The following is a 22,843-nucleotide window of genomic DNA, read 5'->3' on the forward strand; positions in this document are numbered from 1 at the left end:
TCACACCACGGTGCTGACCGAGGGATCTGAGAGGTTGAGCGGGCCCGTGATATCAGTGGGATGGTACTGCTGTAAAATAGAAATACACAGACAAGGCGGCCCGTTAGCTCCGACGTCGGGGGCACGCGCGGGGCCGGGACAGGGTGGACCGGCCAGCCGGCCGACTGGCGGGCAGGCGGGCACGGCCTGGGGGAGGCTGGGGGTGCTCCTCCCCCGACCCCGTCGTGCTCCGGGGCTCTGCGTGGGCCAGGCCGCTGTCCCGTGCGTCTGTCTGCGGGGGAGGGGCAGAGGGGGGGGGGGGGGGCGTCTCAGCTCTCCCTATGACGGGAACACAGCTGCAGCTGGCCCTCCTCCCTCTCAATAGCGCGTCGCGGCAGCACTGTGTCTTTTTGGTTTTGCAAAGCGCCGCGTCCACCCCCGGTGCTCTATAAATAAGAACCAACAATCAATACCTGCTGGCCCCGCCGGCCACCAGGGATCCCAGCCCTGAGCGCCCAGTGCTGCCCTGGCCCGGACCGGCCACAGGACAGGGGCAGAGGATCTCAGCAGCTGGACCGACCCCACCCCATCCAAAGGAGCCCCCACCCAGGCCTCCCTCTGAACAGCACCCAGCCCCAGAGACAGGGTTGGAGCTGGACTGCCCTCCCCCACCCAGCTCCCAGAAGTCAACCCTGCAGGGTGGGGCCAGCTCCAGATGGCCCGGAAGAAGGGGTCCCTGGTGCCCAGGGAGGCTCAGGTAAAGATTGAACTGAGAGCAAGTCCCCAGAAAGGAACCACGTAGATCTCTGAGTTGTACCTGGCCAGCTCCAGATGGGGCCCCAAGACTCTGTGACACCCATTGAAAATGGTCTGCCACCTGCAGGACTTTTGTACTTTCCCCACCTTGGCCACCTGGCCCCAAAAGTACAGATTGTCTTCTCTGTCAGATTTCCCCTTTCCCACACAAATTCCAGCCCAACAGCTCCCTTGGCCTGCTCTCCCCTGTGCCTCCTTGTGGGGCTTCTGGCTCAGAACTTGTAGCACAGACCTTGCCCACTTTCCCTGATCTGAGTGAGGCAAGTGTTTGCAGCAGCTCCTGGAGCCTCAAGTTGGTGCAAACCACAGATCCTTACTCTTCATCCGCTCTTCCTGAACCAAGGCCCTTGTAGAACTGAGCAGCCAGGCCTTGTGGGTCTCTCTGGAGCATCCTAGTACTTTCAACCTGGCATTTGCTTCGTGCCAAATCCTGTCTGTCTGTCTTTCTTCCTGGACATAGATGTGTAACTACAGATCCAGATTCCTTGTGGGACACAAGCCCCTGTGGGTAACACTCCCCACTTGTTAGAGGGCTTCCTGTGGGCTAGAGGGTAACTTGGTAGGATCAGGGAGCCTGTTGGAGGACTTTCTTCTGAGTGTGTATTTCTGGTGCAGTGGCATGCTGCCCAAGGCAGGGGACAGGGATCTGACTCTGAAGGCAGAAGGTCTGACTCTGACAGTGGCCTGTGGCAGTGCTTGGGGGTCTGAGCTGAAGCACTGGTCTTAGCCTCCCTTCCTTAGGTGCTCAGGCCCCAGGACTTTCAAGGATATCCTATTCATGCTCAGATCACCTGGTGCTGCTGCCACACCTCTGTCAGGGACCTGTTCAACATGGCAACACCCCACTCCCCACCTGACAGTCTCCCTGTGACCAAGGGTCAGTGCCAATGCTAGGCCCCAGTCGTCCACCCAGATGGACCCAGGCCCGGCCCCCAGCCCCCGGCCCACACAGAGACCACATGGAAGATGCAACACGCATGGCTCTGGTGAGACAGGTGAGACAGGTGTCTGGGGGGCGGGGCCAGTGGCCAGACAGACGGACGGATGGGACATCACAGCTACACCCTGCAGGACTGTTGCAGGGCAAGAATGAAGGCATCAAGCCCCATGTGGAGGCAAGAGAAACAGGGATGAAACAGATGCAGCGTGGCCTCCTGGCAGGGCCACCTGGCACAGGGCTACTCTGGCTCCCAGGGTCCAGGGAGCCCAGAGAGGCAGTGAGGCTGACTGACTGACCAACAACATAACACAGCTTCCAGATGGTGTGTGGGTCATGGCATGGGGAGAGAGGTGGGCGGACTAACGTGGAGACACATGGGGAAGCTGAGGACCAGTGAGGGCTTAAGGAGAGGGCTGGAGCGTTCTAAAGGACATCACCCTTTAATGGGTGGAGGGTGAGTGAAAGACTGACTTGGCACAGATGGCCAGGGTTGAAGATGGGGGCAGGGGTGGGATGGCAAGGGAGAGGAAGACAGACATGGGGCAAGGGAGGAGTCAGAGACGCGGGACTGGGGTGCTTCCCCTTACCGTGTCTTTGGAGGACCTACGTCTCTTGAAGCTGGAGGCCAGGGTGGAGGTGATAGCCCTAAATGTGGCTTTCTTTTTAGGGTCGGGCTCTGCTCTACCACTCTTTCTATCCTAAAATGAATATGTATAAGCGATTAGACAACTAAGGGTGGTGGCCACACCTGCCCTCGCCTGCTCCTTGGGGCCGCTGCCAGGCCTGGCCGGTCACTCAGGCCCTGACTCCTGCCTGCCTCACTGTGCTGAACAGATGGACCAACAGCCAGACTTTCAAGAGTGGCCTCTTCTGCCCGGGGTTGGGCCTGTCCTTGCTTGTGCTGGGTCTGGGCTTGGGGGTCCTGATGGGACTCTTCCTGGGATGTCCGCCTTGCTCCCTGGCTCCTGGGTGGCCCTGGCTTAGAGGCATCATGAGAAGGAGGAGCCCCTGAGGACAGGAAGAGCTCCCCCTCAGGCCGCACCAGCCTTTCTGTTCAGAGGCTGTTGACCCCAAAGGGCACACACCAGGAAAGGGCCAAGGACCCGAGGAAGTGTCCAGTTGGAACTGGAGTGATAGACAGAGGCAGATCCGGGGACGCTGGCCAGCATAGCCCTGGACAGTTGTGGCCAGGTCCCCAGGGGACCTGTAGGGCCAAAAGCAAGAATGGGTGGATGAAAGGTGTGGGGGCTCCAATAGCCCTGTCTGCCCACAGCCCTCATTGCAATGTCAATGTCAGCTCAGGACACAGCTCCAGGAAGACACCCAGAGAAAGAGAAGAGACAAGTGAATCGGAACCTGACCATTGGCCACTAGTCTTCAGGTCTCTCTGAGCCTCACTGCCCACCCTATCCCTTTCCCTGGTGGACTCTGACCGTCCCACATGCAGCCTCATCCCTGCAACCACAAATCCACATGGGTGTGGCCTGAGGCAGATCAGCCCCATTTAGATTTGGAGTCACGAAGCAAGACACAGCATGAAAAGGGGGTCCCCAAATGGTGTCAAAGTGCTTGGGTGATAGAGGCTTAAGTGCATCTCAGATTCATGATCTATACACAGGAGGGCCCTTGTCTTACCCTGCCTGTTTGCTTTCCTATGGATTGGGTGCCAATAGCTGACCTTGGAGACAGAGCGGCCAGGCAGAGGCTTGAAGCTGGGTGCATGGCTTCCCTTGGCCCAGCTTGGCAGTGGGTGGCCGCCTGCAGGCAGCCCCTGCCTGTGCTGCCCCTGTGCCTTGGGGACACTCACCACTGCCCCTGGCCATGGCTTCTAGCACCGGTCCTGCCCATGAGCCAGAGCCAGTGCCATGGCCTGTAGGGAAAGAGTAGGGCCGTGGCCTGGCGGGGCCCTGGACGCCAGGCCTCGGAGGGTGGCCTGTCCTACCTGCAGGTTCTTCCTCCACACGTTCACGGCTGCAAAAGCCAGCTGCATCTGCTTCCTACGGGCATCCTTATGTCGCTTGTAGGCGATCTCAATGAAAATGAGGAAGATCCCAGCTACGATGCCTCCAGCCACCAGCATGAAGACCCCTGTGTGAAGGGATCCTCAGCTGCCTGCCCAGAGGCTAAAGCCCCAAGAGAATCCATCCCAGCATCACAGTAGCATGGAAGGCGCACCTGCCATGTTCTCAAAAGTGAGGGTTGCAGGAGCATTGCTGCGGGAGTCACATTCCTGATACCGAACCCATGTCTTATCCAGGTCTTCCATGAAGCCATTCTCATGGGACCTAGGTAGTAAGTAAGGGGAAAGGAAAGGCAGGGCTGGAAGCAGGGGTGGGGCTGGGAATGGGCGGGGCATTCAGGGGGAAGGACTGGGAATGGGCAGAGCTCACAGGGGAGGCAACACTGGACCAGGACTTGCAGTCCAAGTGGGGCTTTTCTATTTGGGGAGGCCTGTAGCCTCTGCTGGGCTGGTAATGGGGAGGCTCCCCCATGGGGTTAATGCATGGTTTGGGTGGAATGAGTCCTTTAAGACTTTTTCTCCACATGATACAGTATCTAGTTAACAGCTCTCAGCCTGGAGTGGAGTAGTTTGGTGTGCTGCCCCTGGAGCACCAGGGACTCCCAACCTTGTGGGAGGCTCTTGGAGCAGATGGAGAAGGGAGAGGAGGTTTCCAGCACGGGGCAGACTCACTTGAGTATGGACAGGGAAACATTCTGCTTCCAGGGGCTGTCCTTGCGCATGCCGATGCCAAAGCCTGAGCGGAAGAACAGCTCACCCGTGGTCACCAGATCACACTTCTGTGAAGCCTCAAACTCCAGCACAGCTGAGTCCCAGATGAAGGCATGGAGCTTGCTGCCGGCAGAGGCAGAGTCAAAGGAGCCCTGCGGAGCCTGCTCGCCCCACCCTGCTCACACTGCAGTAGACAGTCTTCACTTGAGTTTCCTGGGTGAGGGGCTCCCCTTTGCCCGTCCCTCTAGCATCCCGCCCCCGGCCAGGGCGGCCCTCGGTCTGCCTGCTCACTTGTCCCGCACAGCCTGGATGGCCTCAGCTGCGCTCTCATAATTGTGCTTCTCCATGTGTCGGTACATGGTGCTCAACTCCACCTGCCTCCTGAAGTAGATGTCCACCGAGCTCTGTTTTACAGTTGCATAGATGAACTTGTCTGAGGGGTTTCTGAGCTGCGGGGACAGAGACCTCAGCTCGTGGCTGCCCCCCAAACCCCACACAAAACAGATACTCCCTCTTAACCTCTTGACCCCCCAACCCCTACCCAGGGACCTCACCCTAGGGTCATTGATGCCCGTGATTCGCTCCTCAGGCCGATCCAGCACCAGGAAGGCTGCCAGGTTGGCAGTGTAGGAAGCCACAATGATCATGGCAAAACCAGCCCACACCATGCCTAGGATACGTGCAGAGAAACTCCGGGGGGCACCTGTGGGTAGAGACTTGGGTCGGCTCCTGAAAAGCAGGGAATGCAGCCATGCAGGCCCTGGGCTTAACCTCACCTTCCCCAATGCCAGAGTTGAGCAGGACACCCCAGGAGAACCACATGGCAGAGGACAGGGTCAGTGCATCCTCCTCCTCCTCCTCACTGTTCACCTTAAATCGGCCAAAGGGACTGTGGAGTACAAAGAGAAGGCGGGAGAGAGGGCAGGAGAGGCAGCTCTGCCCAGCCCTGCCCAGTTCTGCCCTCCCTACACATGGAGGAGCCTGGCTCTCTGCACGGTGCTCACCTGAAGCGGTCCAGCAGGTACAGCATCACAGCCACCACATGAACTGACAGTCCCACTAGCAGCCACAGTGTGCTCTGAAAAGGCTGCATAAATGAGTCCAGTGTGCTCCGGGGGATCTCCTGCAGGTGACCAATGGTCAGTGTCACCTGGGCCTTCCATGGCCCCATCCCATCCCCACCTGGTCCCTACCTACCTTCTTGACCAGAATGGTCAGGCCCTGGTACTTGAATGGCTTGGAGAACTCTATGTACTGCGCACGCTCATTATTGATGGTCAGCGGCGCCACAATCATGTCTGCTTGACCACTGAGTAGCTCTCCCATCATTCCATTCCACTCCTTTTTGTTGCTGTTGTTTACCTGCAAAGAGACAGAACCGGTGGGGCTGCAGATGGGATGGCCACGGCTCCCTGAACGAGGACTCCTATACCACAGTCGGCCTGGCACACGGAGAGCTCGTCTCCCACTTCACACCTAGCTGACCTCTGAAACCCAGCCCCAACCAACAGCCCCCACTAAAAAGGCTCCACCCGGGCCGTAGGCTTTCCAGTTAATCCATCTAAGCTCACAGGACCCTCCCATTACCCCCTTCACTCCATACCCGCTCCTGTGTGCCAAACTTGCCATCTGCCACCAGGTGCACCTCATAGGTAAAATTCATGGTCCGGGCCAGCTTGATGAGCAGGTCGATGCAGAAGCCGTAGCAGCACTGGGGTACTGTGTGGCGTGCTATGGACAGTTAGGGAATATTAACCATGGCTCCCTGACTTGGAGACCCTTTGCCCTGCTACACTTTGCCTGGCACTTACCGCTTCCTGGGGATGTGTCATTAGGCCCCGTGCAGATCACCTTTTTGACTGGGTCACCGTTGACTGTGAACTCCTCCTTGCATGTCCCATCACTCATTGTGGGCTTGACATACACGAAGGGCTCTTGGTGGATTGTCACTATCTGCACGGAAAGGTAAGAGCTAGCCTGGGCTACCTGGCCTTGGTTGTCTCCAAGTGTCAACTTCTCAGCACATAGCAACCTTCCTTCTTCATGTTTTCCCAGTGCTGCATCAAATCCCAAGCCTAAAGCCTCCCCCTGATTTTCAGTCAGTCCACATCCAGACATGGTTGGCATTGCCTGCCTGCTGCCCTTGGGGGCAGATCCAGGGGGCAGCTAGAGCAGGGCACAGACAAGTTCCCAGCCATCTCCCAACTCATCAGAAATGCCTCCCGCAATGCTGTGTCCACTTCCGTGGCCCCTTTCCCTCAGGCCACAGCTTATCCATTGCTCTATCACAGTGCTGCTATGCAGTAAGTGTGCACCAGGTACTTACTCTCTCTGATCCATCAGGGAGCAGAAAGACCATGTCCTTTCCAAGCCACCCTGGCCTCCACTGGCATGTAGCCTTCAGTCTTTAATTCTTGTCTTTTAAAAAATTACCTTTAAGGCATGTTTATATGTATGTGTGTATGTATGTATGTATGTATGTATGTATGTGTTCCTGTGTCTTCATGTATGTGAGCAAATGCACATGGAGGCCAGAGGTTAATGTGCCATGTCTTCCTCTATCACTCTTACTATTTACACTTTTATGTGTGTGTGTGTGCCTGAGTACATATATGTGTATACATACATGCAGGAGCCCACAGAAATCACAAGGAGGCATAAGGTCCCCTGGAACTGATGTTACAGATAGTTGTAAACTACCATGTGGGTGCTGGGAATTGAACCCAGGTCCTTTGGGAGAGCAACAAGTACTCTTAACCTCTGAGAAGATATCTTCCTAGCCCCTATTTTATTTTTCTTTAAAGATTTATTTTTTCTATATTACATGTATGGGTGTTTTGTCAGCATCCATGTCTGTACTCCAGGTGCATACAGTGCCCACAGAGGTCAGAAAGAACATTAGATCCCCTGTAACTACAGATACAGATGATTGGGAGCTGCTGTGTGGGTATTGGGACTTAAACCTGGGTCCTATGGGAGAACAGCCAGTGCTCTAAACCATTGAACCATCTCTCCAGTCCCACTGTTTTTTATTGTTGTTGCTGCTGCTGCTGTTATTATTATTATTATTATTATTTTATTATTGGCAAGTTTTCTTTTAAGCCTGGAGCACAGTAATTGGTTGGGTTGGTTAGTCAGCAAGCTTTAGTGACCAACCTGTCTCTGCCCACTCCATCCACCAAGGACAGGGTTATGATGAGTACAGTATGCAGTCATGTCCAGACTTTTACATGGGTTCTGGGATCCAAATTTATGTGACTCACTGGGTATTTACCAGTCCCCATACTTTTTTTTTTTTTTTTTGCATCAGGGTCTTGTAGTTCTAGCTATACAATATTGGTTGATGTGGAACTGGCTGTGTAGACCATGCTGGCCTTGAACTAACAGAAATACACCCAACTCTGCCTCCTGAATTAAAGGTGTATCCTACCACCTCAGCATTCTGTTTGTTTTTTAGAGAATTATTTATTTTATGCCTGTGAGTACACTGCAGCTGTCTTCAGACACACCAGAAGAGAGCATCAGACCCCATTACAGATGGTTGTGATTCACCATGTGGTTGCTGGGAATTGAACCCAGGTCCTCTGGAAAAGCCATCTCTCCACCCAAAGGAAGAAAATTTAATGTTAGAATTTGCAAATGAGAATGGGGAGAAGGTGTGTACCTTTTCATGACACAACAAATATTCTCTCATTTTCATCAGCAAATGGCAATTCCTTGAAAATGTGTTGTAATGAGAATTCAAACACCTGAAACTACCGATGGGTGCATTAAATATTATATGAAGTCTGGTTTATCTTCTCTATTTTATTTTGTTTTTTTTTTGTTTGTTTGTTTTTTCAAGACAAGGTTTCCCTGTGTAGCCCTGGCTGTCCTGAAACTTGCTCTGTAGACCAGACTAATTTTGAACTCACAGAGATTTACCTGCTTCTGCCTCTGCCTCCTGAGTACCAGAATTAAAAGTGTGTGTCACCACTGCCTGGTATGGTTTTCTTTCTTTCTATTTTTTTTTAAGACAGGGCCTCATAGACAGAAGGGAAAGTACAGTTGGGATGTAATACATGAGAAAAGAGTAAATTAATTTTTAATAAAAGGAAAATATGCCTCCATAAGATTAGTCTGTAGGCCAGCCTGTAAAGCATTTTCTTAATTAGCCATTAAATGAGAGAAAGGCCAGCCCATTGTGAGTGGAGCTACCCTGGGCTGGTAGTCCTGGGTTCTAGAAGAAAGCAGGCTGAGCAAGCCATAAGGATCAAGCCAATAAGCAGCACCCCTCCAGGGCTTCTGCATCAGCTCCTGCTTCCAGATTCTTGCCCTGTTTAAGTTCCTGTCATGACTTCCTTCAATGATGAAAGACAATATGGAGGTGTAAGCCAAATGAACTCTTCTCTATGTCCCCCCACAAAAAAGGAAAGAGCCTCACAGAGACAAGGCTGGCCCCAACTTGCTATGTAGCTGAGAAGGACCTTGAACTACTGATTCTTTTTCATCTGGGTGCTGGGTTTAAAGGCATGCTCCACCATGCCTAGTTAATACTTCTTTTTCAAGGCTGCCTCTTCAGCCCAGACTTCAGCTTTGATATTCTTCCTCCCTGTTCTCTAGGGTCCACAGTCTCATAGTCGGGGACAGGTAGAAGTCTGGGGGAATGCCAGAGTGGAATACAGTCAGTTGCTGAGGGTCTGTATCAGATGCAGAGAACAGCGGGGTAGGCAGCCCAGGCAGGAGTGGACAGCAAATCAAGGCATGGTGACAGGCAGTGGAGGAGGTACCCTCACTGGGAGTCTTGAGAAGGAAGAGTCAAGAGGAGGCAGGACCATATTTTTTTTCCTATTATGTAAGTGTATTTGCTAGTGCTGTCAAAAAATTAGTGATGGGGTTAGACAAGTGGGTGAGCAGTTCTGAGCACCTGAAGGTCTTACAGAAGAACCCACATGGTGGCTTACAACCATCCATTCCAGTTACAGGGAATCTGATAGTCTGAACTCTGTGGGCACCAGGAAAGCACATGGTACCTACATATACAGACAGGCAAAACATACATATGAAATAAAATTGAACAAGCCAGTGAGGCCAACGGCACCTTGATGGGTCCTTCTGGCTATTGGTGTGTGGCTGCAGCTTTCAGCCCCCCTCCCCTTGGTTTTTCAAGACAGGGTTTCTTTGTGTATCCCCGGCTGTCCTGGAATTAGCTATGTAGACCAAGCTGGCCTCGAACTCATAGAGATCTGTCTGCCTCTGCCTCTGCCTCTCGGATTAAAGGGATTGTGCCACCACCACCCAGAACTCTCAGACTTTTCAACTGGCCTGAACTGCAAACAGATACCACATTGGTAAGGTGACAGTCACTGTCCTGTGGGAGATGCACACAGGTACTCACCGGAGACTGAGCCCCCGTGGCAGGGGTAAGCTCAGAGAGTTAGAAAGGCTGAGATATTTGATAAAGGCACTAAAGGAAGGTTGGCTAGGCACATGGCACTGCAGAGTCTGCCTTTGGTGATCTACAGTATCAGAGCTGGGAGCACCTGCCATGGCTCAACATGAAGAAGAATTCTTAGAATAGCCTTAGGCAGAGGGAGGGGTCCATGGATGAACCCAAGGAAAGTGTTAAATCAGGCTGAGGAAAAGAGACTATACAGGAAGAAGCCAGTTTAAGAAGGGGTTCCTGGGTGCCCAAGGAGAAACGGGACACTCGAGACAGTACCTTCTAAGCTAAACTCTGCACTGGGGCCCAAAGCACCCACCCACCATTCCTCTGCCTCTGTCAGTTCTTCCTCAGACTTACTAGAGCTAGGCCAGGATAGAGTACTGCAAAGACCCTGTTGGGTAGACCCTGCTGCTCCTCCTCCCCCACCTCCACTCCAGCTTCCTCTGCCATGTGTGCCAGAGCCAGGTGCTGGCACACCTTCCACCTCTTCTCTCTGTGTTCTGTGACCTCATCCCCTTTCCTCCTGGCCTGAAGGAATAGATGAAGTGTTGCAGATGGGAATGCTGGGGTGCATCAGCGGCATCCCCCACCTTCAGTCTGGTGGACATCTGGTATCCTCGAGGCTTCTCAGTCTCCCCTCCTGGCCAGATGATCTTCCTGTCATTTGGGATGACCTGGGGGTGGGAGTATGAGATGGAGGGTGGCCACGCAGGGGTCTTGGCCCCAGGACCCTAAGGCCCCAGCCCCCACCCCCTCATGACCCCCACCTACATGGGTCCCATTGTAGATGCCCACTTGCACCAACTTGCGGTTCTGCAGGTTCATGATACTATAGTTGGCAAACTTTCGATCCCCATCCTCATTGAACTCCACACGGCCAGTCACTCCATCCGCATACTTAGAAGACATCAGCACCCTGGGAAGAGAGGATAGCTTAGATCTATCAAGAACACCCATTCCTACTGGCTTCCGAGTAGCCCAAGCTCCCAGCCCTTCTGCCCTAGTCTCAAGAAAGGAAAGATTAGCAGATGGTAGCTCCTCACACGGAGTGGAGGACATGGTGCACGCTGGCCAGCACCAGATGGACAGCACAGCTACTGCACCTGAAGCCATGGCAAAGGCTTCTCTGGATTAAAACATGTGATTGTAATAGCCTCCATGGTGGTTTTACAGGGAAGGCCCAGAGAACTTCAGGCCCGTTTGTCATCCAATGGGGGAAGTAGATGGAGCCCCTGGATGGCTTGCTTGGCTGGATGTTTGCTCAGTGGAGCATATTGGTGAGTCTGTGTGCATGCAACTGAAGTACAGGGTCACCCCTATGAATGTGCTTGTGGCATACATGTGTCATGTTCCTCTCTGAGTTCTGTGCACTCACTGGTATGTGTATGCAGCCTGTAACTGCAGCAATACATGGGAAACTGTTGACAGCGGCTCTGGGATTCTGCAGCCCTTCCCTTGGTCAGCCTTGAATCTCTATTGTCCATGGACGCCTACTCTGGATTTCTGTGTTCCTTGAACATCCCAGTCCCCACCTGCAGCAAGAACTTCCTTTTGGAGCACCAAGCACTGTGGGGAGTGAGGTAAAATCTGCAGTGTGGACAGGAAGGGGTGAAATGGAGGCAGCTACAATTTCAGTGACAGGGAGATTAGGGCAGTAGTGGTGAGAAAGGGGGGTGATTATCACAGTAACGACAGATGTGGTGCTAGGAATATAGATCTGCGATGGAGGTTACTAACCAGTTAGCATGTCCGAGATAGGACCGGCTAGACCACCCCTGGAAGAGCGGACCCCCCCATCCCGTCCTCCCCCGGTTAAGAACAGCCCATCCCCCCATCTAAGAGCTGACTCCACCCACCTACTGATAGCAACCACGCCCACCTCTTGAACAGTGGCCCTGTCTTCCAGATGTTGGTGTTGCCCACGCAACCCCGCGGCGGGTCAGTGATGTTCTCCTTCTCTAGGAGCTCGTGAACTGCCTGTGCCACCACGCCCACGGCGTCACTGATGTGGGCCGACTCGTTCTTGCCATTGATGAGCTGAAGTCCGATGATGCCTGCACGAGACCCTGCAGCTTAGAGACTGGACCGGCCTACAGTCCCAGGCGACCCCACAGACCAGCACTCACCGTCAGGAGCATAGCGCAGGGCGTTCCCAGAGATCTCGCGTTCCCCCACCAGCCACACGTACCCAGAGCCGGTCATGTTCAGCATCGCGGCTGCCCGGTACACGGTGGCAGCGTCGTCCTCACTGTGGGGCAGACCCGGTGACGAGCCAGGACTCCAGGTCTCCCTACCCCATCCACAGCCTCTCCCTCTCATGTGCTCTGGGGAACTTGCCTATGCCCACAACCCTTCCTGCAGCCAGACCCGGAGGTTTGTACAGGAAAACAGGGCGGACCCAGGGCTTTTCCAGTCTTAAGTTGCTGGGCTCCGGCCTTTAGGAGGCAGGAATAGGGTAGAAGATGACTTCCCGAACTCTTGATGGCTCATTGTTGGGCACGTGTTCTGTGCTTCAAATACTATGCTGGAACTATCTCAGTGTCCTTACAGGAAGACATTTAAAGGTAAGGTTACATAGCAGTAAGTGGCAGGGTAGGGTCTGTGCCTGGGTAGTCCACTGTGACCCTGTGACCCAGTAAGCTCTAGGCAAGCCAAAGGCTTTGTGGACCTCTACGTTCAAGAGTATGAAATGACAAGGTGAGGGCTTTGGGCTGAGTAGGATCCAGTGCTCTAGTTGCTAAGCTGAGCATCCTGAAGATACTATTGGGCAGAAGAGAAACCACCCAGGGTAGGTATAACCCTGTGACATCCAAGGCCAGGGCCACCAGGACAAGCCTCACCTTACAGGGACATGAGGTGTCCTCATGAGTAATTACTGTGGACAGTGACACAGGGGACCTAGTCTCCTGAGACTGGGGCTGCCGGGTCATAGCCATGACTCTGGGGTTTTCCTGGTCTCCCGTAGCCAGTGAGGACCCTGTCCTTACCCTGTACCTGTCAGACTCTTCTGTTCAAGGCTCAACTATGACTGGCACTTTGGTTCTCCAGTGCATGTTTGAAAGTTACAGTGAAGCCAAGTGAGTTACCTGATACTGTGTTATTTTTCTTTGTTAGAAATGTTATCTCAACTTTATTTCATGTGTATTAGTGTTGCCACAATGCATTTATGTGCACCGAACTGGTGCCTAGTGCCTATGGCAGTTAGATGCCAGTGTCAGATCTCCTAGAATTGGAGTTATGAAGGGCTGTGAGTCACTGTGGGTGCTAAGAATTGAACCCATGTCCTCTGCGAGCTCTAGGCTATCTCTCCAGCTCTATTGGCTTCTTTTGATACCAGTTGATTCATAACCAAGAAAACCCCCAGTTCCCAGAGAAGCCTGCTCACAACTTTCTGAATGATTAATTAGCCAAAATAAATGCTCTAAATGACTATGCAGCTGGTGATGTAAGCCACACAGAAACACACACACCCCAACCTAGGTAATACTTCAACAAGAATATATGCCAGAGCCAAATGTGGTAGCATATGACTTTAATCCTACCACATGGGAGACAGAGGCAGGCAACGCTCCACAAGTTCAAGGCCAGCCTGGTATACACAACAAATTCAAGGACATAGAGGGGCTCTGTCTCAAAACAAACAAACAAACAAACAAACAATAACATGCGACAGAGGTGCTGTGCGCAGAAGGGATCACCCAACACCACACATGCCCAGAAGCATATCTGACGTCAGCTATACCACCAACTCTGACAGAGAACCCCATCTTCCCAACACAACTCACAGCTACACAATGTCACTTGGTGGAATGACTGTGATTAATGAAATAGTTATAGACAAGAGATCTGATTGATCTATCAAACCTCATCTGACCATTTTACAGAAATAGTGACACCAGTAAAGACAGGGTGAGGAAAATAAAGACCAAAAGCTTTGGAGATGAGTTTTGTGTATCCTGTAGACAAATGAAGTCTGGAAAACAAACTCTCTTGTGAGGAAGGGGCTAAAGTGTGGGGAGGGCCGGGGCGCTCAGCAGTGGGCCTACTCGGCTGGCATGCACAAGCTTGAGGTTCCATGGGCTCTTTGAGGTTTAAAAAGCAGTGTGGATTGTGGCTGTGGCTGTAGCTCAACACATATGTAACATGCAGTATATTCATGTGGGCTGTGAGGGTATACATGGTAAGAGTGTGGTGCATGCCAATATGTGCATGTTTGTGTGTGAATGCTGTATGCTTGGTGGGTGGTATCCATGCAGCTCACATTCATGTTAGTATTCCTAACCACCATGACCCTTCTTCCTGTGACTTCTTTGATAGAGCCATGTTTGCCAAGCTCATCTTTAACCCTTGGGTCATCAACATGGAGGAGGTCCTTCTTGCCTTATGTCCCAAGAAAGAGGAGATTCCCTTCAGCTGCAGTTAGTACTGAAAATTATTAGTCAGGAAGTGGCAAGGGTCCACTCTTCTGCTGGGGCCTGGGTGTGGTGCGATTCTATGAATGGTTGTTCTCTGCCTTGTGTCTTGTTTGCCCTCATTATAAGACAGAAGTCAAGCAGATGTTGGCTTTGCCTATTATGAAAGGGCCTAATAGTGAGTAGCTATGTTTTAAGAGAATAACTTCCTCAGGAAAGTCTTCTTGCTGGACTGCTGTATTTATTCATTTGCCCACCATACCAAACATTCTTTTATCCAAACTCAACAAATCTCCCTCAAGCCCTATGATGAGAAGTACAAACAATCAGAAAATAGGTGAGGCTTTTCCTGAGCATGGCTTTCCTTGGTCAACCAGGGCTGAGCTTGCCTTCCAAAGGCCTTCTCTGCCCTGCTCTCTTTTCTGGACACATTTCTCTCTCACTCACTCCTTCCCTCCCTCTCTCTCTCCCTCTGATTGGGTCTCATGTGGCCAAAGCTGTCCTTGAACTTGCTAGGTAGTTGAGAATGATCTTGAACCCTTGACCCTTCTGCCTCTGGAGGGCTTGGATTACAGGTATGCAACATCATACCTGGTTCTATGTGGTGCTAGAGATTGGACCTAGGGCCTTGTTGATGCATGGTAGGTGCTCTGAGCACTGAGCAGCATCCCTGGCCTCATCTGGATGGATTTGTAATCCATTCTCTAGGAGCCCTGGGCCATCCCTCACCCAAAGTATGCAGTATGCAGTTAGATCAGTGGTTCTCAACCGATGGGTTAAGCCCCTCTCAGGGTCACATACCAGATATTTACATTATAATTTATATAACAGTAGCAAAATTATGGTTATGAGGTAGCAATGGAATAATTTTCCAGTGGAGATCATTTCAGGAACTGGATTAAAGGGTCTCAGCACCAGGAAGGTTGAGAAGCACTGCGTTAGAGGAACAGCAAGAACAACTGGTCCGTGGCTCTGCAGTGTGGCTGTGGACTATTAAGTGCCTGGACTGGTAGTGGGACAATTGGCACCTGCTTCCTGACGCTCCTGGGGGTGTTGGTGAAGCTGAGGATATTATTCCACACCACATCTGATCACTATCACCCTCATAGTGGGGCAGCTACTTCCAGACCCTCCATCTGAATGAAGACATGGTCTGCTTTTCAGGCTGAGTCCTGGCTGCCCTACCCTGCAATCTGTGAACAGTGGGCAGTGTACATCTGGTTATGTACAGAGAGACAGTCTGTTGACTAAATCTGCAAATAGTATCTATCCTGTGCCTGAGCACGGTTGTCCCTTTCCTGCCATCAGGACAGCAGGATTTGTGGCATTTCCCAAAGCTGGACGATATGCTGTTTTTTCTCCACTCTACTGGAGCACAGCAAAGCTGGGTAGATCACGGACTGGACCCACTTAGACTTCTCCACTGTCCCTTCGGGCTGCCACACTTCGCTTCCTGTTTTTCCTTTCCATGGGTCTCAGGCTCCCCTTTACCAGAAATCTTAGTTGTTTGCAAATAGGGACTGTGTACACTTTCACAACATTGAAATGGGTGGGAGGCAGGCCCTGTCCAGGTCTAGCCTGTTTTTCATGAGTTCTCATCAGTAGTTTGGGCTAAACTGTTCACCTGCATGTGACTTTTGCTGCGCTCCTTCTCTGTCCTCAGCCCTTAGAATATTTACATAGCTATGTATCCCAGTCTATGGGCTTCCTAGCACTGCATCTCCAACCCCCAAAGCTGATTTTAGGGCAAGTGGCAAATGGTCCTATTCGACTGCAAAAGGGAGGAAAACCTAGGGAGGAAGGAATGGAGGATGAGGAGTTGGCTAGGCTCCAGGAGAGAAGGAAGAAGATGGGATGGGGTACAGCTCTCCTCGGTGAAGATTTAAAAAATTTTTTTTATTTATTTATTTTACATATATGAGGGCACTGTAGCTGTCTTCAGGCACACCAGAAGAGGGCATCTATCAGATCCATTACAGATGGCTGTGAGCTACCATGTGGTTGCTGGGAATTGAACTCAGGACCTCTGGAAGGGCAGTTAGTGCTCTTTACTTCTAAGCCATCTCTACAGCCCAACCTTTTTATTTTTAAGATTTATTTATTTGGCCGGGCAGTGGTGGCGCATGCCTTTAATCCCAGTACTTGGGAGGCAGAGGCAGGCGGATTTCTGAGTTCGAGGCCGGCCTGGTATACAGAGTGAGTTCCAGGACAGCCAGGGCTACACAGAGAAACCCTGTCTTGAAAAAAAAAAAAGATTTATTTATTTTTATTTTACATCATTGGTGTTTTGCCTGCGAGTATGTCTGTGTGAGGTTGTCAGATGCCCTGGAAGTGAAGCTACAGACATTTGTGAGCTGCATGTGAGTGCTGGGAATTGAACCCTAGTCCTCAGCCAGTGCTCTTACCCAATGAGCCATCTCTCCAGCCCCAAGTGAAGTTTTGTTTTGGTTTTGGTTTTCAAATTGAAGCTCATTTTGCCCAGTAGTGCCCCAAACCTAGCCCAGATGGTGGAACTGGGACCCAGTCAGCCAGCCTACTCACCTTGCTGAGAGGATAATGACCCGGGCCTCCAGTTCCCGGGCCTCCATCAGTAGAGCTGTCACATTCTTAGTTCCTGGGTCAAACTGCAGCACCTTCTCCGCCTGTGGTGTGAGCAGGAGCGTTAGCAGGTAGTTGGGAAAGGGAACATCGTGCCTCAGCGGCAAGAGTGGGGCCAAAGCTGCTAGGAACCCCGAGGCAGCTTAGCTAGAGCTGCTGTGGCCTGTCCTTGCCACCTGCACTGTGCGCCTGCCTTCTCCTCTGCGTTGGCCTGTCCTTGCTGCCTGTCTCTTCTTCAGCCTGCTGGATGTCCTGTGCTCACTCAAGCTCTGCTCTTCTCTCAGTCTGCTTTCTCCAGGTCTCTCTTTCCATCTCACTCCTGTCCTCCTTTTTTGTTTGTTTGTTTGTTTTTGGTTTTTTGTTTTTGTTTTTGTTTTGCACTGAGCATGCAAGCTGAAGTGGATTGAGACTTAGAAAGACGTGCAGCGAACAGGAAATAGAAAAGTTTTGGAATGCAACTGGGAACAGAGAAAGATGGGGCTGACTTTTCCAAAACCTTGGGAGATCTCAGCTCAGACCTGATTCCTCTTGCTCCTATAGGAGCGGCCCAAACTCTGAAGTGACCACGTGGGCAGGCTCCCTCCCTGGGTTCCACTAGGAAACCCTGGCGGACCTGGAGATTCATGCACTTCCCAGAGCAGCGCCTCCTGTGACCGTGCTTGTCTTGAGGATGCGGGCCAGGGTCACGGCGGGTGGGCCACAGACACCCACACCGCCCACCCCTGCCCTCTCCTGCCTGCCTGCTGCCTGCCTCACCACCTGTCTCTCCTCACTGCTCAGGCCTGCGGCTCGGCTCGGCGCGGTGGGGCCAGAAAGCACCCAGTGGCTGAGGCACCGCAGGCCGGGGCTCGCTAGTCGGTGGGTGGCGTGCACGTCCATGCATATATACCTTGGGTCCGCGCTTGTTGTCATAGGACAGTTGGTCGAGGTTTTCATAGTTCCTTTTTTTACTCTGATGAATAATGTGCACAGAGAAAATATGCAGACACAGAAGAAGATTATAAACGGTTGAAAATGACGGCGCTAAAGCAATCACACCACCTCCTCGGCACGTCTGCAGACGGGCACGTACCTGGAGCTCGCAAACACCGAGACCCGGGGTGGGACTAGGGGCAGGAGTGGAGCTGAGGGGGTAGGGGACACAGGGGCAAGGGCCACAGAGGCTCCCTGCCTTGGAGCTATACTCTTGGAAACAGTCTCTTTCAGGAGAGAAGGCAGCCCTGTCCACACCACCCTTGAGGTTCCCGCCTGCCACCCCCACCCCTGTCATGCACCTGCTGTGTGGCCCCAGCAGTACCCACCCCCACCCACATCAGCTCTTAGTGAAAGAGGAGCAGCTTGCAGGGCCCTGTCCCTATGACCCTCCCACTCCTTCCCCTCCTCCTCCCTCCTGTTCTTGTCTCACTAACCAGAATGTTCACACCCAAATGCCCACAGTAGTGTCTGAGACTGGGTGTGTATGTGTATGCCTGCAGAAGTGGTATGCTCCTGCCACAGAAGGTAAATCTATGACAGTCTGTGATGCAAGGGCAGGCGGTATAGCCTAAGCATGTGTGTGTGTGTGTGTGTGTGTGTGTGTGTGCGCGTGCGTGCATGGGTGTTTAAGCTTGTGGTTACAGGTAAGGGTGAGCCAGGTCACAGGTCACTTGTATGTGATTCTCTAGCACAGTGCAGAAGTACATGGAGATGACTGAAGGCTATCTTTTCAAAACCTGTGGTAAACCACTAAAATACCTAAGAACCAAATAACTGTGTGTGCGTGTGTGCGCGTGCGGGAGAAACAGAGAAAGAGAGAGAGAGAGAGAGAGAGAGAGAGAGAGAGAGAGAGAGAGGGAGAGAGAGGGTAAGCAGGTGGTTTGGGTGTGCAGGGGTCAGGCTGATGAAGATGTGAGTAGGTTGGTAGTGTGTGTGGCAGAAGTATGAAGGAGCCTGCCGGATTCTGAGAGTGGGACTATCTGCGGAGGCAGAGCCCTTGGTGCTAATAACCAGCCCTCCTTCCCAGTCTCAATGGACCACTCTAAAGGATTCGCCCTAGGCCTGTCTCTAGCCTCAACTCCCACCACCCCCAAGCCATGCCCTCTACGCCATCTAGAGGCCGATGGCACCTCGGGTGTGGGGAGACAATGGTTGGTGCTAAGTATGATGAGGCCAGCTATGATTTTGCAGGCAGAACATGCTCCCACCCATGTCCCTCCCCCATCTGTCTTTTGGGGCCCCTCCCCAGCCTAGGCCTCCTCCTCTCTGCTACCTGAAAAGTACCAACCAGCTGCTTCTTGGTGCTCTGTGTCCTGGGACTGAGGGGGTCAGGGGCCAGGTCCTTATTAGGCCGACATGGGTGTTGGCAAGGAAGGGTATAGGGGTCACTTTGACCCCTTCTACTTCAAATCCTGGCTCTGGTCTCTGGCAGTTGCACACACTGGGGGCTAGGCTGAGATGGGAGTGTATGTGTACCCTGAGATTAGTGTCTACATAGTAGCATGAGGGATGCAGAGCTAAGCCCCGAGGAGGGAGGCAGGACACAGTGTAAGCCTGAGGAGCCAAGTGGAGATGGGGCTGCAGATGAGCGGGGCTTCAGTGAGGGCTGTGAGCTGCCAGCCATGAGGCAGCAGGCTTTTAGAAGGATGTGGCCTCTGTGAGGAGACATGGATTGTATCCCAATGCTCTGGGGAGGAGACTGTACAGGGCGTTCCTGAAAGGTAGATGGGACTTGGCATCTGGCAGAGAGGGGCTGGGGCGGTCCTGAGTTGAGTCTAACTGGGGCCTCAGCTGGGGCTAGGGAGGCCTGAGGCTGGTGGGGGGCGGGACAGGGGTGTTTGCAGAGCTCCAGGTGGTCCAGCCCCAGCAGCAGGGACTGACACGAAGGAGATTTCGACTAATGGCAAAAGCAAGTGAAATGAGCCGAGGACAGGCCGGGGCGGGCGCCGCCAGACGCAGTGGTGCTGAGCATGCAGGATGGAGAGAGAGTGTTCACAAGGAGCCACAGACATGGCATGGCCCGCCTGCTCCTGCTGGACAAGGACCTCGTCGAGGGCTAGGGCCTCACCTTGGACTCACGCTCCTCCAGCAGTGTCTCCAGACGCTTCTGTGCTGCCCGGCCCTCGTGGTCATCGCTGACCAGCAGGATGATATGGTTCCAGTTGTAGACTCGCATCATCTCAAACCAGACACTGGACTGATGGGAGTAGGGTGGTACAGTGCGCAGGAAGCTCAGGTGGATACTCTGTGGGTGGGACCGAGAGGCTGAGGCAGGGCCAGGCTAAGTCGGCTTTCCCCTCTCCCATTGATGGGGTGACCTCCTCCCACCTGCCTTTACCCCTCCCTGTAGCATCTACTGTAAGAGTAAAGGCACCCTGACATAAATGAAGAGTCTCAGTTCTTAGGGTGACTGCCACCTTCCCACCAGCACTCCCCTAGAAAGGTTGACCATAGAAGCTTCTCCAAGACCTCAGTGGGCCTCACACTGCACTCCCAGTTTCAATAACTGTATTCTGGGCTGGAGGTACAGCTCAGTTGTACAGCCTTTGCCTAGTGCAAGGCTCTGGGTGCCATTCCAGGAGCTGGGAAGAAAATAACAACTACATTTATATGTAAGTCTTCTGTCTTGGGGTCAAACGTCTTTCTTCCCTCAAGTCAGAGGCTGTGGCTTACTGGTGTGCTGCTGCTCAAATTACCCTAGCTGCCAGGGCCTGTCTGTGTCTATCTGAGTGGACACAGCTCCTTCCATTTGCTTGTGATTGACACTGTTCTTGAACCTCTGATGCTTCTAGATTAGTTTTTCACCAGTTCCCTCTTGGTGGCCAGGGGCAGTGCTTTAGAGGGATAGAATCCCTGCCTGTGCGACTGGCTGCAGGCAGCTTGCATTGCAGACCCGCTCTTTCAGGTCTGTGTGATGAGCAGAAGGCTGACTTTGAGTTGGAGCCACCCGGGGCTGGAGTGTGCCTGTGATGTTTGGTCCCACTGTTGGCCCTACACAGGCCAATGGGTTGACCTGTGGTCAGTCTCTAGGTTAGTCCAGCTGTGTTATGGGGCCTCCCGGCTTCTTGTTTGTCCCAGCTACTTCACTTCCCTTGGTCACCACTTTCTTTTATACATGAGGGTAAAAGTGTTCCAGAGAACAAATGGTCAAGAGGCATAGATTGAGAGCATGTTCCTCACGGCATACAAAGAGTGGCTTAGGTGCCTGGGTATGTGAGGCCCTTGACTTCAGTCTGACCCTCTCCCAATGGGCCCTCCTACAAGTCCTCCCTCTTAGTCCCTTTTGTCACCAAATGGCAGATCCACCACATGCTTGGGCCTGAATGGTCAGTCTCCCTGCCTTAAGGCAGACTTTTCAAGAACTGTAGGCTCTGGACAGGAAGACTCTAGAGGGCACGGGGAGACCTGGAGACCTACTGTGCAGCCCACTAGCCCTCTGACTGATCCCAGGTATCAGCTGGTTGTCTCCACATGGCTCCTTGATGGCTGTAGGCTGTTCAAGTCTACAGGTTATGGGGAGAAGGCTATGGTGTCTGTTAGGCCACTGGGTGTCCAGAAACAAGAAACCTTGATGCTCGGGTAGAAGTTTGACATTACTAGATTAGCAGGGCGTCCTCTTCTCTACCGGGGACACACAGGACCCTAACCCTACCACCTACCTGATGAAGGGTAGGTGGGAGTATCCTGAGATTCCTGGAGTGCCTCCCCATGCTAATGAGGCATCTCAGTACCTTAGCCTTCAGCCAATGACCTATGTGCACCCTGGATATTCTCATGTCCTTCCTTCAAATTATATAACCCTTAGTTCACCCCAAATAAAGTGTATGCATACAAGCCCACCCTGAATAAAGGTGGGCTTTGTACACAAGCTAAGATTGTTTTAGAGAGCTGTTTCACTGAAGGTCGTGGGAAAGGCCCTCTCCTAAAGGAGCTGTAACACTAAGATCCATAGAAAAGGCCTTCTCTCTGCCCCCTCCCCACACTCTCTCACCACCACCCCCACATTTACTGGGATCTGCAGAACTCTATCCATTCCAGGTTGTTTTGTGTCATCCTTCCAGCCCAGTGTGCAGTGACATCTGGACAACCTGAGAGGGAGGAAACAGAGGGCTCGGAACCACAGCTAGACCCCAAAATGCATACCACAGGTAGGTGACAGGATTGCATCCCAGTTGATAGGGTGTCATATAATCATGAAAAATTAAAGATTGTTTGATCTGGAGCAAGTTTCCTGTGTCTCTGGGCTGCGGCTCCCTACAACTTAGTAGCTACTCTTCAGCTTTTGGGCCCAACTGAGTGGAGGCTAGACCAACGTTTGGGCCACGAGAGCTCTCCAGAATGTTGAGCTGAGATCCTTTAGCCCCTGAGACATGTGGTCTCCTGCCACAGCTGTCTACCCTGTGTACCATCTCCTATGTTACTTCAGAGGGCTAAGCTGGTCTCCACAGCATCCCTGTCTACCCTGAGTACTTTTCCATCCAGGCATCTACTGCTCCTAGAAACTTCTCTCCAACTCTTTCACTGCTGTATTCAAAGCCCACTTGTCCTAGGAAGCTCCCTGCTCACCCCTTTGTTTAACCCTTGAAGCCCTCTTCTCCCCAAAGGGGGTGTTACTGGTCTTTTTGCCTGCCATTGGGAACCATCCTGAGTCCATGTGACTCTAAGAGCATCTGTGAGGATGCCAGTGTTGCATGGGAGAGTGTGTGGGATGGTGTGAAAGCGTGACATCGTGAGCACGTGGGACTTAAGTGTGCATGCTAGTGTGTGGTGAGTGTGAACACATAAATATGTATGTGTTGATGTGTGGTGAGTGTGAACACATATAAACATGCATGTGACTGAGTTGTCATAGGCCTGCATCTCAATGTGATTGAGTGTGGGTAACTTGTGTACCGATACCTATTCAGTGTGAGGTATGTGTGTGTGGTTATGAGTGGTTTACTTCTGTGCTACCTGGAGCTGACCAC

At 52.4% G+C, this 22,843-nt stretch overlaps 1 protein-coding gene across 1 annotated transcript in view; it reads right to left on the minus strand.

Moving 5' to 3' along the window:
- The window catches only part of Grin1 (glutamate ionotropic receptor NMDA type subunit 1), a 25,282-nt gene continuing 2,439 nt past the window's right edge, over positions 1-22,843 (minus strand). Inside the window, exons 2-20 of the mRNA XM_028772830.1 lie at positions 19,945-20,121; positions 17,791-17,853; positions 16,845-16,945; positions 12,018-12,139; positions 11,771-11,945; positions 10,663-10,807; positions 10,482-10,565; positions 6,278-6,419; positions 6,070-6,197; positions 5,664-5,828; positions 5,471-5,589; positions 5,243-5,355; positions 5,021-5,169; positions 4,758-4,915; positions 4,428-4,589; positions 3,911-4,020; positions 3,678-3,823; positions 2,323-2,433; positions 1-69 (exon numbers count right to left, since the gene is read on the minus strand). Of these exons, the coding sequence (XP_028628663.1) occupies positions 1-69; positions 2,323-2,433; positions 3,678-3,823; positions 3,911-4,020; positions 4,428-4,589; positions 4,758-4,915; positions 5,021-5,169; positions 5,243-5,355; positions 5,471-5,589; positions 5,664-5,828; positions 6,070-6,197; positions 6,278-6,419; positions 10,482-10,565; positions 10,663-10,807; positions 11,771-11,945; positions 12,018-12,139; positions 16,845-16,945; positions 17,791-17,853; positions 19,945-20,121 (2,439 nt within the window). The remainder of the gene's footprint in view (positions 70-2,322; positions 2,434-3,677; positions 3,824-3,910; positions 4,021-4,427; positions 4,590-4,757; positions 4,916-5,020; positions 5,170-5,242; positions 5,356-5,470; positions 5,590-5,663; positions 5,829-6,069; positions 6,198-6,277; positions 6,420-10,481; positions 10,566-10,662; positions 10,808-11,770; positions 11,946-12,017; positions 12,140-16,844; positions 16,946-17,790; positions 17,854-19,944; positions 20,122-22,843) is intronic.

Source organism: Grammomys surdaster, unplaced genomic scaffold (assembly GCF_004785775.1).
Source record: "Grammomys surdaster isolate TR1022 unplaced genomic scaffold, NIH_TR_1.0 219, whole genome shotgun sequence".
In the NCBI taxonomy this organism is placed as follows: Eukaryota; Metazoa; Chordata; class Mammalia; order Rodentia; family Muridae; genus Grammomys; species Grammomys surdaster.